Raw genomic sequence first — 12,581 nt, forward strand, 5'->3', positions numbered from 1 at the left:
AGTTATGCAATTACAGTACATCCTTTCAATTTTGTAGTCATGTTAAACATTTTGCATTCACTGTAAAAATACTGGGTTCCACACAATTCCTTCATGTTGTCCCAACACAAATCGATTAAGTTCATTCATTCATTCTTTTTCTTTTCGGCTTAGTCCCTTTATTAATCAGGAGTCGCCACAGCGGGATGAACTGCCAACTAATCCAGCATGTGTTATTAAGTAGCGGATGCCCTTCCAGCCGCAACCCAGCACTGGAAAACACCCATACACACTCATTCACACACATTCACTACGGCCAATTTAGCTTATTCAGTTCACCTATACTGCATGTCTTTGGACTGTGTGGAAACCAGAGCACCCAGAGGAAACCCACGCGGTGAAAACATGCAAACTCCACAGAGAAATGCCAACTGACCCAGCTGGGGCTCGAACCAGCGACATTCTTGCTGTGAGGCGACAGCGCTACCCACTGCGCCACTGTGTTGCCCTTAAGTTAACTTTATTTTTTTTTTTTACAAATTTAAGTGGATTGAACATAAAACAATAAAGTTGTCTCAAAATAAACCTTAAGAATTGTGTTGTTTCAACTCATTTTAAGTAAGTAGTTTAAACAAGCAACATTTTTTGAGTTCTCAGGTATAGTCAGAATTTATTTTTAAACAAAGTTACCATCCAGCTGGAGAGAATCACTGATTTCTTCTGTCAAAATATTCATTTTACACTCAGTTTACTCATTTTTATATCATGTTTAGTGCAGAATTCACATCCTGGTTGAAGTTCATATGATTCATACTGATTTTCAATGTGAATAAGCCTGTCACATCATTGTAATTGTCTTGCTGTGTTTGCAGATTCGTTATTGGCGGCAACATGAACGCGAGGCAGCTGCGGACCGGGTGAGAACAGCAGGGCTGGAAAACACAGCACGGGTCACGGGTCTGAGGCCCAACACTCTCTATCACATCACTGTACTGGCCTACAACAGTGCCGGCACTGGTCCAGCTTCACCAAGAACCACTGTCATCACCAAAAAACCTCGTAAGTCCTCTTTTTAAGGCTTAGAAATGCGCACAGCATTTTTAACTACCAATAGAACATGTTTCCAAGAACTTAAAAGGATAAACAACAATCCTTGATAATGAACCAAGACTGAACTTAAAAGGATATTTCACCCAAAAATGAACATTTACTCAACCTCAGTTGATTCCAAACCTCTATGAGTTTATTTTTTTCTGTTGAGCACATAAGAGGATGTTTTGAATAATGTTAGAAACCAGTAATCATTGACTTCCGTAGTAGGAAAAAACAAATACTATGAAAGTCAATGGTTACCGCTTTCCAGCATTTTTCAAAATATCTTCTTTGTGTTCAGCAGATAAAAACAGAAACTAACAGGTTTGTGAAAAGTGATGGGTGAGTAAATGGTGAAATCTAAAAGAATTAATGCTGGTTGTTTTAACGTTGAATGAAATATTAAAACAACATTGAAAGAAAGTTTAGTGCAAAATGTTAGCAGATACTTATAAATCAATGCTGGAATCATTGTTGAATTGTATGTTGTTGAAGCCAACATGATATAAAGGTTCATTTAATGTGCCAAATTTAAACAATTCAACTTTGATCCATGATGCTCATTAGCACATAAGGAAATGTTGAAATGACAGCGGGATACCTTTTAAATCAGGGCACTCTTTTGTTGATAAGACGTTCCAGGAAAAACAAGGGCTGATTCATTTTAAACTTGCGTAAGTCTGTAGCCTAAGGGTGGAAAAGTTGAGAGAATGTAAGATCTTGTTGCATCACATCACCTTGTTATATTTTCTATATACTGCTTTGGATAAAGTTTGTCCAAAAACACTTCACATCTTTCGTATCTGACTCAAAACCATCTTTAATAATTTACATCCTCCTCTGTTGAGAAAATAACATGCCAATCAAAGAAACGCAAAGCCTTGCCACTAGATCAACCCTGTCACTTCCATAACCATTAAAATGTATCATTCATATACTTTAAAACCTAAAAACTTGCAATTCCTGTCAAAGTTTTTGTCTCTGTGGACTGATTTTTGCTCATATCTTTATTTCTAGCCCCCAACCGCCCTCCAGGTAACGTTTCGTGGAAAGTTGACGGTTCTTGGGTTACTGTGAGGTGGGATCATGTTAAATCCATGGACAATGAGTCTGCTGTTCTCGGTTACAAAGTGAGCGACACGCACTGACACCCAAAACTGTTTGTGTAGATGTATATTTATGTTGGTCCGTCTGCGTGATATCACAATGTTTACTCGTTGATCATTAAGTGTGTGATACCATGTCATTTCTTTCCTCTGAGGTAAGAATGTATAAAAGGGCCGCCTATAATGTCATGTGATAAGAGATCACGTCTTCTGTTTTTGAAAATCAAGCCAAAAGTCAGAACTGTGAGATAAAAGGACTTTTCTTAAATTCTGTGGCAGAAACAGGCTTCCAATGGTCAGCCATGTACAAATCTTATCTATTTTTTACAAAAATACAACAAACTCATTCCTTGTTGTTTAAATAGTTAATAATAAAATTAATATTATTATAACATGTATTTAAATGATATTAATTCTATTATACTATACAATGCGAAGAAAATCATTTACTTAATGTCTGACGAACATACACTACCGTAGATTTTTAAATGTTTTAAAATAAGCTTCTCCTGATCTCCAAGGCTTCGTTTATTTCATCAAAAATACAGTACAAATTGTAAAATTGTGAAATATTATTGCACTAAAAAATAACGGTTCAAAAGTAGTTTATCATTTCATTTAATCATTTATTCCAGTGATTTTAAAGATGAATTTTCAGCTTCATTACTCCAGTCTTCAGAGTCACATGATCCTTCAGAAATCACTCTAATATTTATTATTATTATTATTATTATTAAAAAAATAATAATAATAATATTATTATTATTATTATTATTATTATTATGATGATGATGATGATGATTATTATTATTATTATTATTATTATTATTATTATTAATGGTAATATTAATAAAAGCAATAATGAATAGAGTAGTCATTTCATTTGAAACTACATACAATAAGAAAGCAATTATTAAAATTTTTTTATAAGTATTTAACTATTTACATTTTTTATTACATTTTTTACATTTAATAAATGCCGCCTTGATGGACAGAATAATTTTATTTAAAAAAAAAACCTTTGACCAGTAGTGTATATAAAAAGAAAAATAATGTATTTTATATTTTGTGAGATTGTTTTCTGTATCTTTTTAGTGTGTTTAATTTTAAAACAATTTAAAGTTATTAATTATATTTACATTTTTATGATTTAAATATTAAATAATCAGTAACTCTCAAAAAATTCTATAAAAAATAAACAATTTAAACAAATTAATTTGCATGAAAATTTGTCTTTTTTAAAGCAATGACAGTCAGAAATGAGAGCCAAAATAACAGGAAAAACTAAGATATGGAAGTGTGTCTAATATATTTTAAAAGGTTTGCCATTTTTTATTATAGAAGTATGATTTCCAGTCGCTTTTAGCCTTGTTTAGGTGTCATTCAAAGTCATCTGCATATTTGACTTTTTTAACTGCCAAAAAAATATGATTTTTACAAATCAGACTACATTCATATTTGGTTTGAAACTCCACTTACTCCAGTTTAAATCAGATTTATGAAAATCGATTTCAGATTGCAGTTGTGGATAGTCATTCATGCAAATTGGATATAAAGTTAATCAGATTTGCCTTTTTCAGATAGATACATAGCTTTATGATCGAACTCTTATGAATTTAAGATTGGTTTGAAACTCCAGTTTAAATCACATTTATGGAAATTAATTTCAGATTGCAGTAGTGGATAGTCATTCATTTAAATCAGATATACATCAGTTAATCAGATTTGGCTTTTTCAGAAAGATACAAAGCTTTATATGACTGAATTCTAAATAGTGTTTATTGCAAATTAATTCTATACAGGTCCTTTACAAACATGAAGGACAGTCTGCTTTAAAGGTACTGGAGAAAAGCAAGACCTCCGTCAGACTGCCATTACCCAAGGACAATGGTTATGTGGTTCTGGAGATCCGCTCTTGGGGAGATGGAGGAGATGGTGCTGCCCATGAGACCATAGTGTCTCGAGACTCAGGTTTGAGCTGCAAACACCATGTTTATACCTGATATTAACATGCATTTTAGGGCATGTATAGACAAGTAGATGAGAGAGGCACATTCTAATTTACACATGGTAATTAAGTGCATATCTTTTGTCCACTTTCAACCTATGTCAGCGGTCAGTAACCAATGGCTCAAATTGTAATCCCACAATTCACCAGGATATTAATATTAAAAACTTATAGATACAACTCTGGAGATCAGTTTCAGGCATAAGCACAAAGTTAGTCACAATTTATTTATTGTAGTGCCATAGAAGTTAATGAAAAGTTAGTTTATAATAATATTTCAAGTTGCTATGGCAAATTTGCTAATGCAGTGATGAGTGCAGCTGCGTTGAATTGTGGTGTTCATTAATGCATGAATCTGTATATTTAACTAATCAAATGAGTCAATGATTCAGTGATCCATTCATGATGAGTGTCACTTGGTTCATTAATCAGTAAATCAGCCAAGGAAATTAATGAGTTGGATGTATTATTTACTGACAAGTCCATGACCTGCCACCACCTAGTAACAATTTTGATTTGATTTAATTTGTAATTATTAAATCATATAAAAATTTATCCTCACATCTTTATTTTTAAAATATGAATCACATAAGATTGTTATACATGTTACTGCACTGATGCCACCTATAAAGCTTAAATATATCTAAATGCACTGCAAATATGAGTTTTGTCTTATTTTTCCACTTAATTTTTTTTGTTTTAATTAAACTTGGTTGACTAAGTACCTAAATAAAATTCATATTATTGACATGTTTGGTAACACTTTACAATATGGTTGTATTAGCTCATGTTAGTTAATGCATTTACTAACATGAACAAACAATGAACAATACATTTATTACAGTATTTGGGGATGTGAGTAAAGTTAGTTAATGAAAATACAGTTGTTTATTGGTAGTTCATGTTAACTCACAGTGCATTAACTAATGGTAACAAGCATGAATTTGGATGTTAATAATGCATTAGGGGGCGACGCAGTGGCGCAGTAGGTAGTGCTGTCGCCTCACAGCAAGGAAGTCACTGGTTCGAGCCTCGGCTGGGTCAGTTGGCGTTTTTGTGTGGAGTTTACATGTTCTCCCTGCGTTCGCGTGGGTTTCCTCCGGGTGCTCCAGTTTCCCCACAGTCCAAAGACATGTGGTACAGGTGAATTGGGTAAGCTAAATTGTCCGTAGTGTATGTGTGTGAATGAGTGTGTATGGGTGTTTCCCAGAGATGGGTTGTAGCTGTAAGGGCATCCGCTGCGTAAAACATGTGCTGGATAAGTTGGCGGTTCATTCTGTTGTGGTGACCCTGGAATAATAAAGGGACTAAGCCGAAAAGAAAATGAATGAATAATGCATTAGTAAATGTTAAATTATGATTAATAAATGCTGTGCAAGTATTGTTCATACGTAGTTCATGTTTGTAAATACATTAAATAATGAACCTTATTGTAAAGTGTGACCAATTGTTTTTTAGTAAAATAAAAAAATTGTTGATCATATTAACTTTATTTAGGTGCTTAGTCAACTATGTTTAATTCTAACAAAAATTAACAATTCATATTATTGAGATGGTTTTTTAAAATAATATTGTTAATCATATTATTTATAATTGTTTTTTTTTTTTATTGCATTTATTAAGGCAAGGCAAGGCAAGTTTATTTATATAGCACATATACACAATGGTAATCCAAAATGCGTTACATAAACAGTAATAAAAAAACAAGAAAATAAAAAATGATTAAAACTCGTAAAAACAGATTTTAATCTTAAGTGTTAACAGGTTATAAAAGAATAAATAAGAAAAGAAAGACAGAACGTAGCACAGTGCTCATTCAGTAAAAGCACAGCTAAACAGATGTGTTTAAGTCTTGATTTGAATGTACTTAATGCTGGAGCACATCTGATCATTTCTGGAACCCTTGAAATTTCTAGTTTATATGATCCTAAAGATCCGAGTGATCTGTTAGGTTTTTATTCAGTGGGCATATCTGTAATGTATTGAAGTCTTAGGCCATTTAGTAATTTATAGACAATTAGTAATACTTTAAAATCTATTCTTAATGTAACTGGGAGCCAGTGTAAAGACCTAAGGACAGGTGTGATGTGCTCTGACTTTCTGGTTCTGGTCAAAATCCTAGCAGCAGCGTTCTGGATGAGCTGCAACTATCTGACTGTCTTTTTTGGAAAGCCAGAGTCCATTATAGTAATCCACCCTGCTGCTGATAAAAGCATGAACAAGTTTCTCTAAGTCCTGACTGGAAACAAAGCATCTAATTCTTGCAATGTTTTTGAGATGACAGTAAAAAGTGCTTCAACAAAAAACCTACTCTGTGGGTGAGTGTATAAATGGGAGTTGTATGATCTTCAATCTAATGATGTGAAACAAGTCAGCACAATTCACATACAAAAGGAGCCAACAAAACAATTGTGAAATGGCAGCCTGTAAAACTACGCTATGTTTTGTGTTTGCAATAGAATTGCAAACTGGTTAAAGAACATTGTTCCTATTACATTTGTTCTCCTCAAAATTATGATTGAAAGTGGTCAAAAGTGGCATTGTACATCGTAATCAAGAAAAAGCATTTTTTTGATATTAGGTGTAAACTGGCCCTGAGAGTAATTATGAGTGGTGGGTTTAGTACAGTATCTAGCACTAAATGTCAGTGTATGTGATCCACAGGCACTGGAATGATGGTCCAGAACAGCTCAGGCAATTGGAGGACCCCCTCCTGGTCTCTTCTGCTGTTCACTGCGCTCGCTCTCTTTGGCTCATCAGGACTGTGATGTGGGCATATCTTCTGAACGCCACAGAGGATGGAGCAGGTTTTCCTCAGAAGGGCAGGGCTGGTGGGAGCTGGGGGGTTTTCATGAGGGATGAAATATGAGGAGTGGAAGATTCTTTTGTATAAAAATGCTTTTTTACAAGAATGACTGGTCGATGTGGGAGACTTTTTGATTGTGTTATAATTTTAGACGCTTGCCTTATGGAAACTCAAACGTGACAGTGGTCATGTCAACATTCGGTTGTAGTTTCTAAAATTCAACAACAACAACAACTCTGTTTGGTGTATAAACTCATGGATGTATTGTTGACATTTCCAAACCCTTTTTTTAAACAACTACTTCATTGCAGGAAGTGGACTGCAAAACGATCCGATTAAATGTTTACGTTTTTTTATTTAATCCTTTAATTTTTCATTTGTTTGGGTGCCGAGGAAGCAAGGGCGGATCATGAATTTTCTTAACATTGTTTTGTATTGGTGTTGAATGACTGTCGTAGTGTTCTAGTTTTGACAGGTGAAAGGCAGCGGTACAACAGAAGCTCAGTTTTGTTTAGTCGTTAAAGTGGGCTTGCCAAAGTTATCGCTTTGTTATCTCACTCAATATTATTGCCTTTATTCGTTGTCTTTTTTCTCAACGATTACATAAAAATGACGTCCATAGGTTGATGCTTTCTTTCTTTCTTAGCACAGTACAAGAGCGAAACACTGGACATTGAACAAGACCGATGATAACACTCATGGACAAACATGTTAATAATTATCCTATAACATTATCATTTATTATAAGGTATTGTTTTCCTCCAAGGACTGAATGGTGATTGTGAATGGCTCAATCTTTTGGAGGCTGCTTCTTATGATGGAAACATAATCATACTTCGGGTGACAAAGGCCATTTGGCTTAATGAATTAGCATACACGTGTTTCGATAATGTGACATTAGACTGATTTGAGGGTCCTGGGGTCGAGTGTATAGCAGTTCCTGACTGTTTGTGACCCCTGGTCTAAAATCCAGAACTATATGTTAGAAGACATTTGTTTTTTAAAAACCTATATATTTTATTGTATTTATTTTTTTAAGTTTATTTTATTTTTATATTTTATCTGAAATTTAATTAGCCAAATATTTCTTGACGTTTTGACTTGCAGTACTGCGGCATTACCTATGAAAGTACAAACGGTGTAGAAGGTCAAATCTGGCAGTATTCAAGTTATTGTGCGGATGCTGAATCTCATTTAAATCAAGAAGGCCAAATTTTCACTTAATTTAATTAGTGCCTATTCAACTGCTTTTCTTTAAGATTCTAACATCTTTTCTATTTAATGTTTGTATTTAATTTTTCTATATAACGTCAACTTGTTACTGTAAATATATCCATTTTCTGTGTACGAGGGGTGCTTGACTGTTTGGAGTAATTAGTTATTTTAAATACACTACCTGACAAAAGTCTTGTCGCCTATCCAAGTTTTAGCAACAACAAATAATTTGACTTCTGGTTGATTATTTGGCAACAGAAGTGGCTTAAATAAAAGTCAAAGACCTCAAGATTCACTTATTTTACCAAAATAAAATATGATCATGCCTTGATTTTTAATTATTTAATTAGGATAGTAAGGTCTGACTTTGCTTAGACAAAAGTTTTGTCACTTGACAGAAATAATGTACAGTATAGAATATAAAGTCATGGTGCAGTGAAAAAAGAATGAGTATTGTGTATGACTCCCATGAGCTTGGAGGACTGCAGCCATACATCTCTGCAATGACTCAAATAACTTATTAATAAAGTCATCTGGAATGGCAAAGAAAGCGTTCTTGCAGGACTCCCAGAGTTCATAAATATTCTCTGGATTTATTTTCAATGCCTCCTTCTTCATCTTACCCCAGGCATGTTCAATAATGTTTATGTCTGGTTACTGGGCTGGCCAATTCTGGAGCACCTTTACCTTCTTTGCTTTCAGGAATTCTGATGTGGAGGCTAAAGTTTGAGACGGAGTGCTATCCTGCTGAAGAATCTGCTCTCTTCTGTGGTTTGTAATGGAATGGGCAGCACAAATGTCTTGATACCTCTGGTTGTTGATGTTGCCATCCACTCTGCAGATCTCTTGAACGCCCCCATACTGAATGTAACGCCAATCCATGATTTTTCCTTAACCAAATGTGACTGATTTCTGTGAGAATCTTGGGTCCATGTAGGTTCCAATAGGTCTTCTACAGTATTTGTGATGATTGGGATGCAGTTCAACAGATGATTCATCTGACAATTCTGCCACTTTTCCGAATAATCAACTAGACGTCAAGTTGTTAGTTGACAACTTTTGTCAAGGTAGTGTACATGTTCTCGATCACTTTCTTTACAATTATGTCTAGCAATGTCCATGAGATTTTTACTGTAAATTACAATTCCTAATCACTCAGTGGCATTTAAAACCATTTTAGCAAAAAGCTGACACACAACAGCATCATCGGTAGCTTTATAGTGGTTCTAGTCTCAAACCCAGTAGCAAACAAAACTACACTTTTTAAATGTATTAAAGTCACATTAGGACTACAAAGCCCTAAAACTAGTGTCCTCTTGTTCTTTGTAGCTTAACTGTTTTGAATCACATTATGAGTTCACCATGTATTTTCTCCCTCAATACTTCATGTAGTTTGCCCTCTTGTGTTCAATCAGGGCTTCACACACAACTCAACATTTTAAAGTCGCTACACAACTTTTCCAAACGGACTGTATGTGCGCTTACGTGAGTCGAATGGCACGCTAGTTTCACTCTGAAGGTCACTCAGGTTGTGATGTCAAGTTGTCTGTTTGATCTACCGTGTACCCCAGTTGTTGTAAAGGTTGAGCCTGTCCAGTGTGGACTGAATGTGAATAATGCAGCACTTGTAAATATTCTTCAATAATAAAACATTTTGACCGTATTTAAAGACACTGTGTTTTTAGTCGTATGGTTGAATAATGACACGTCTGTAATGCAGACAAGGTATTAAATTATGTGTTGTATATTTATGAAGAACTGACAGATTGCTTTGTCCAGGATATAGACTATAGATGATACCACATTTGACACTCGTTTACGTGTCTTGGAAAAGACTGTAAAAATCAGTTTTCCAAGATCGTTTTAAAATTCAAGATTTACAGTAAATTATTAAAATAATAAATATATAAATAAAAATAGGGGTGACACAGTGGTACAGTGGGTAGCGCTGTCGCCTCACAGCAAGAAAGTCACTGGTTCAAGTCCCAGCTAGGCCAGTTGGCATTTCTGTGTGAAGTTCGCCTGTTCTCCCAGTGTTCGTGTGGGTTTCCTCTGGGTGCTCTGGTTTCCCCCACAATCCCAAAGACATGCGGTATAGGTGAATTGGGCATGCTTAATTGTCCGTAGTGTATGTGTGTGAATGAGAGTGTATGGATGTTTCTCAGTAATGGGTTGGAAGGGCATCCGCTGCATAAAACATGTGCTGGATAAATTGGCGGTTCATTTCCAGATTAATAAAAGGACTAAGCCGAAAAGAAAATGAATGAAGGAATATCGTACAACAAAAATAGATATCGTGGCAGGCCTAGCTCCACGTTACAACAGTCAGACCTGACCTGTTAACACCCAAGAGCAAGCTGACTGCACTTCACAATACAACAACACAGCATAGGCTAGCACAACATTAAACAGTTAGCATAGTTTAAAAACTCTAATAAATTAATACATCTAGAAAGATACTAAACCATTTTCATCTGTGGTTTCCATCCGTTTTGACATACTTTTAACGTAATTGAACTAATAAACATAATTTTTTAGGGGTTTTTCACCTTTTATTGTGGTAGGTTAGTGGAGGACACACAGGAAAGCCTTGGGAGGGGAAGAATTGCCAAAAGACCTCAAACCAGAAATCAAACTCGCGTCACCATGAGCACCATGGTGCTATATGTTGTCACACTTAACTACTAGGCTATTGGTGCCAACATGTGAGTTATATTTTTAGTTAAACATAAACGAAACAAATAAGAACAAGATTTATGTAATAATATCAGTAAATCCATTGTGTTTTAAATTCTTCTTATTAATTTAAAACACATTGGATTTAATCTATTGTGTGGTGTATGGAGCTGCGTCGATTTGCCCTGAATATTAAGTAATCTCATAGAATTTTACTAATTGTATCTGACTTTTTCTATACAGCTAAGAGTTATACCATATTCATATTTTTTACTGATTAAATAATAATAATAATAGTATTACATTGTTTTTAATTATAATTTTTAGGGCTTTTTCACCTTTCTATTGGGATAGGATAGTGGAGGTTAGAGACAGGAAAGCTTTGGGAGCAGAAAGAGGGGAAGGATTGGCAAAAGACCTCGAGCCAGGAATCAAACTCGTGTCGCTGTGAGCGCCATGATGCTATATTTTGGAACTTAACCACTAGGCTATTATATATATCAGATAACATACACTTAAAAAAACTGACAAATTAAATAAAACCACAAGGTTTTAGTTAATATTAAATTTCATCGTGATTTATTTTTTTTTTTTGAGCATAGCATGAAACAGCTATGGCCAAAAAATTAGAAAAAGCTAGTTTAAGATATTTAATTTTACTTATTTATTATTATTGTCAGCCTATTTTTATTCATTTTCTTTTTGGCTTAGTTTCTTTATTCATCAGGAGTCCCCACAGCGGAATGAACTTATTCAGCATATGCTTTACACAGCGGATGCCCTTCCAGCTGCAACCCAGTACTGAGAAACATCCATACACACTCATTTACACTCATACACTACGGACAATTTAGTTTATTAAATTTACCCGTACCACAGGTGTCTTGTGGGATAAACCTGAGCACCTGGAGGAAACCCACACGAACACGGGAAGAGCATGCAAACTCCATGCAGAAATGCCAACTGGCCCAGCTGGGACTAGATCCAGTTACCTCCTTGCTTTAAAACGACAGTGCTAACCACTGAGCCACCTTGTCACTCCTATTTTTAATTACATTTATTTATGATGCCCCTGTTGTATGATATATGGTACCAAAATATATTGTGATAAACAATAGTATTGTCATTTTAAGACCCTTTTATGCCACTCATTATAGAATTCCAGAGTGACAAAATAATATCACAGGGCAAGTACACTCTTCCAAAGAACACATTATATTTCAGTCTTAATTTAATTATAGTAATTTTAACAATTTAATAATTAGGCACTGGAATTTAGAATGTGAAATGTATATATCCTAAATAATTAAATAATAATAAATGTTAAGAAAAAAGTACAACAGTAACAGAGGTTGCAATATCTGCTATACCAGATCTATTTTCAGCTGTCAAGCACCTCATGAAAATACACGGTAGTAATTTAGAGTAAATACTATAGTGTTTTTTTTACCCATACTGACACTGACACCTTCAATAGAGATAGAGATGCTGCACAATCAGCTAAAATGGTTCTAGAATTGTTTTTCATGTATGGGCGATATATATTGCAGCACCAAAAATGATTGAGGTCATGTCCATGGATTATTGTGACAGAAATATATGGCGCACATTTCTACCTTTTTTTTTGTTTAAGCTTTCTTCTGCTAAAGTGCAGGACTTCCAGTTCTCTAGCAACAGTAGGGAAATGACAGCGCACTAC

At 34.7% G+C, this 12,581-nt stretch overlaps 1 protein-coding gene across 1 annotated transcript in view; it reads left to right on the forward strand.

Annotated features, from left to right (window-relative positions):
- The window catches only part of cntn2 (contactin 2), a 69,790-nt gene extending 61,502 nt beyond the window's left edge, over positions 1-8,288 (forward strand). Inside the window, exons 20-23 of the mRNA XM_056467969.1 lie at positions 852-1,038; positions 2,089-2,201; positions 3,980-4,148; positions 6,850-8,288. Coding sequence (XP_056323944.1) covers positions 852-1,038; positions 2,089-2,201; positions 3,980-4,148; positions 6,850-6,953 — 573 coding nt within the window. The 3' untranslated portion in view covers positions 6,954-8,288. The remainder of the gene's footprint in view (positions 1-851; positions 1,039-2,088; positions 2,202-3,979; positions 4,149-6,849) is intronic.
- Positions 8,289-12,581: the final 4,293 nt, after the last annotated feature.

Source organism: Danio aesculapii, chromosome 11, assembly GCF_903798145.1.
Source record: "Danio aesculapii chromosome 11, fDanAes4.1, whole genome shotgun sequence".
NCBI lineage: Eukaryota > Metazoa > Chordata > Actinopteri > Cypriniformes > Danionidae > Danio > Danio aesculapii.